General features: G+C 46.2%; 1 protein-coding gene across 1 annotated transcript; it reads right to left on the reverse strand.

Moving 5' to 3' along the window:
- Nucleotides 1-519: 519 nt before the first annotated feature.
- On the reverse strand, nucleotides 520-2,492 carry LOC127923900 (uromodulin-like). The gene is made up of 3 exons (XM_052508114.1): nucleotides 1,864-2,492; nucleotides 1,390-1,577; nucleotides 520-671 (listed from the first exon to the last, which is right to left on the reverse strand). The coding sequence occupies exon 1, from the start codon at nucleotides 2,451-2,453 to the stop codon at nucleotides 2,010-2,012; it is 444 nt and encodes a 147-aa protein (XP_052364074.1). The 5' UTR covers nucleotides 2,454-2,492; the 3' UTR covers nucleotides 520-671; nucleotides 1,390-1,577; nucleotides 1,864-2,009.
- Nucleotides 2,493-3,382: the final 890 nt, after the last annotated feature.

Below are 3,382 nucleotides of genomic sequence, written 5' to 3' on the forward strand. Positions count from 1 at the left end.
GCAAACTACAGTAGTTCTGTCACCTACATTTAGCCCAATCATGTCCCAGAAGTAGCAAACTACAGTAGTTCTGGCACCTACTTTTAGCCCAATCATGTCCCAGAAGTAGCAAACTACAGTAGGTCTGTCACCTACTTTTAGCAATAAATAAATATGTATGTATATATATATTAGAGGGGAAAAGTACCTTCCTCTTACTGGACATAAAATAGGCTTCAGGCTCCAGCGCTCACAATGAACTGGTGGGGAAGTTTGAAGGGCGAGAGCTTCTCTGGTGTGACTGGTCACATTGGCTGGTGATAAACATGCAATAAATGGACTGTTCATAATTGAAGGCCTGTGTCTTTGGCAATGACAAGGATTGGCAATGAGTGGAATATTAGCTAAAGAGACTGGTATCCAGGGTTATGTCTAACAGCAAGTGCTCTCTTTTGATAGTTTTGGTGAGGTCGGGGTCTGTTCTCACCACCAGAGTGTTTCCGCAGGCGCCCTCCTTGCGCTCCACCTGGTACCATACCATGCCGCCACGCTCTTCGTGAGCGTTACACCGGGGTCGGCCAGGTTAGCGGTGGTGGCGTCCAGACCAGCGGCCTCCAGGTTAGTCCTGTTGAGACCCACCTGTACCAGGCTCCGCCCACATACTACCTCTGGGTGCAGCAAAACAGGCTGATCTGTAAGAGAGGAAGAGAGAGACAGAGGGATGAGAAACAGGCTGATCTGTAAGAGATGAAGAGAGAGAGACAGAGGGATGAGAAACGGGCTGATCTGTAAGAGAGGGAGAGAGAGGGATGAGAAACAGGCTGATCTGTAAGAGAGGAAGAGAGAGACAGAGGGATGAGAAACAGGCTGATCTGGAAGAGAGGAAGAGAGAGACAGAGGGATGAGAAACAGGCTGATCTATAAAGAGAGGAAGAGAGAGACAGAGGGATGAGAAACAGGCTGATCTGTAAGAGAGGAAGAGAGAGACAAAGGGATGAGAAACAGGCTGATCTGGAAGAGAGGAAGAGAGAGACAGAGGGATGAGAAAATAAAGACAACAGAAAATAAGTTATTCAAGAACCCAAAATGAAAAGAAGGAATTACAAATGATCATATAAACTCTTCGAAAAAGGGTTCCAAAGAGGTTCTTCGGCTGTCCCCATAAGAGAACCCTGTGAAGAACCCTTTTTGGTTCCAGGTAGAACCCTTTTTGGTTCCAGGCAGGGGTTCTACTTGGAACCCAATAGGGTTCTACCTGGAACCAAAATGGTTATAGCTGGCACCAAAAAGGGTTCTTGACAGGGTTCTCTTATGGGGACAGCCGAAGAACCATTTTAGGTTCTAGATAGCACCTGTTTTCTAGAGAGTACAGTACATAGGTCCTCAAACAGGTGTTTTCTGAGAACTCACCTGGCCTCTCACACCGCCAAGTGACCCCATCGGTGCTCACGCAGGTCTCCCCGCTCTGCAGGTACCACACATTGCTTTTGGCGTAGTCGTGGCAACCTGTGACTGTGTTGTTGTTGTGGTGCGATTGTTCTCTACTGGCATTTCTGTAGATGTGACTGGTTTTGGTGTTGTGGTGGGAGCTGACACATCTGGAACAAGGAGTTAAACAGGAGACACAGTTATGAGGAACATTCATCGCTCATGTTTTGAAAGAACTAGTATGCTGGTATTACCAGAATCAATATGAATGAATGGATGAATATGCTGAGTACTGTTAATATCCAGGGCCATAAGAAAAACATCAAGGTGTATATAACCAGCTGATGAATGACTAAGTAGTAAACAGTTTAAAAATACAATAACTTCAATTCAAAAGGCAGAACAACATCAACAAGCCCCACTCAGAACTTGGCAAAGCAGCAGGCGAAACCTTACATGCACAATAGGCGAAGTAGCACCCGGGAGGCATGACGAACTTGTACACAAAGTAGTTCCCAGGGCATGCCTTGACGTGGATGGGCTGAGACTGCACCCAGCAGCAGTCCCCATTGAAGCTGGCGCAGACTGCACTCTGGACAATTTCATCCACCTGCTGGGGGAGGAAACGCCAGCCACAAGGGAGCCTGGGTGCCGCACTGGAAGGAATCCACGCACTTGTCCGGCATGGACACGCTCTGGTGCCGATGAACATGCGGTAATAGCCGTCCCAGCGGACGTTGCGGTCGCAGTGCCTGTTGCCCGTGGTTGTTGGTGGAACGCCAGGCGTCGTTCAGGACCGTGTAGATCTTACAGGGGTTGGAGCACTGCTGGATGCCGGCGACCGTGATGCAGTCCTCCCCGTCGGCGCACTCGTTGAAGCCGCAGCTGAACCGGACATGGGCAAGGTTGGTGTTGGAGGTGGGGTAGGAGCGGCGGACACGGCGAGGGGCGTGGTGGTGGTCGGCGGTGGCGGTGTGGCCAGGTAAACAGATGAGGCCGTCTCCGGAGAAGCCCTTCTTACAGGTGCATGTGATGTCACCTGCCATGGGCGAGGTGTGGCAGACGGCTTGTTCGTGACACGCCCGCAGCTGGTGACAATCGTATCTGTGGGAATTTGGGAATATATGAGTTCATCGTCTTTTAGGTTGAGGTATCAGTGTGTGGTGGGTTATATAATATTATACTGTATAAAACACTTAACACACAATCCAATTTGTAAGTCGCTCTGGATAAGAGCGTCTGCTAAATGACTTAAATGTAAATGTAAATGTACCTGAGGTGTCCAGCTGTTGATTTATTAAATATATAGTATATATGTGTGTACCTGAGGTATGTCCAGCTGTTGATGTATTAAATATATAGTATATATGTGTGTACCTGAGGTATGTCAGCTGTTGATGTATTAAATATATAGTATATTTGTGTGTACCTGAGGTATGTCCAGCTGTTGATTTATTAAATATATAGTATATTTGTGTGTACCTGAAGGTATGTCCAGCTGTTGATGTATTAAATATATAGTATATATGTGTGTACCTGAGGTATGTCCAGCTGTTGATGTATTAAATATAGTATATTTGTGTGTACCTGAGGTATGTCCAGCTGCTGATGTATTAAATATATAGTATATTTGTGTGTACCTGAGGTATGTCCAGCTGTTGATGTATTAAATATATAGTATATATGTGTGTACCTGAGGTATGTCCAGCTGTTGATTTATTAAATATATAGTATATTTGTGTGTACCTGAGGTATGTCCAGCTGTTGATGTATTAAATATATAGTATATTTGTGTGTACCTGAGGACGTCCAGCGCTGGACAGAACCAGTAGAGGCACCAGCAGAGCCACCAGGATCATCCTCATCAACACTAGTTACTTCTACAGGGGCAGAAACGGGGAACACAACCTGAAGGAAAATACACTTATTATATTAATCCACATTTTACATCTACTGGAACGTCAGGCACGTTTAA

The sequence above is a fragment of the Oncorhynchus keta genome, unplaced genomic scaffold (assembly GCF_023373465.1).
Source record: "Oncorhynchus keta strain PuntledgeMale-10-30-2019 unplaced genomic scaffold, Oket_V2 Un_contig_3342_pilon_pilon, whole genome shotgun sequence".
NCBI classification, from domain to species: Eukaryota; Metazoa; Chordata; class Actinopteri; order Salmoniformes; family Salmonidae; genus Oncorhynchus; species Oncorhynchus keta.

Coding starts and splice junctions, on each gene's coding strand:
- LOC127923900 (XM_052508114.1), bottom strand. CDS start 2,453: ATGGCAGGTGACATCACATGCACCTGTAAGAAGGGCTTCTCCGGAGAC.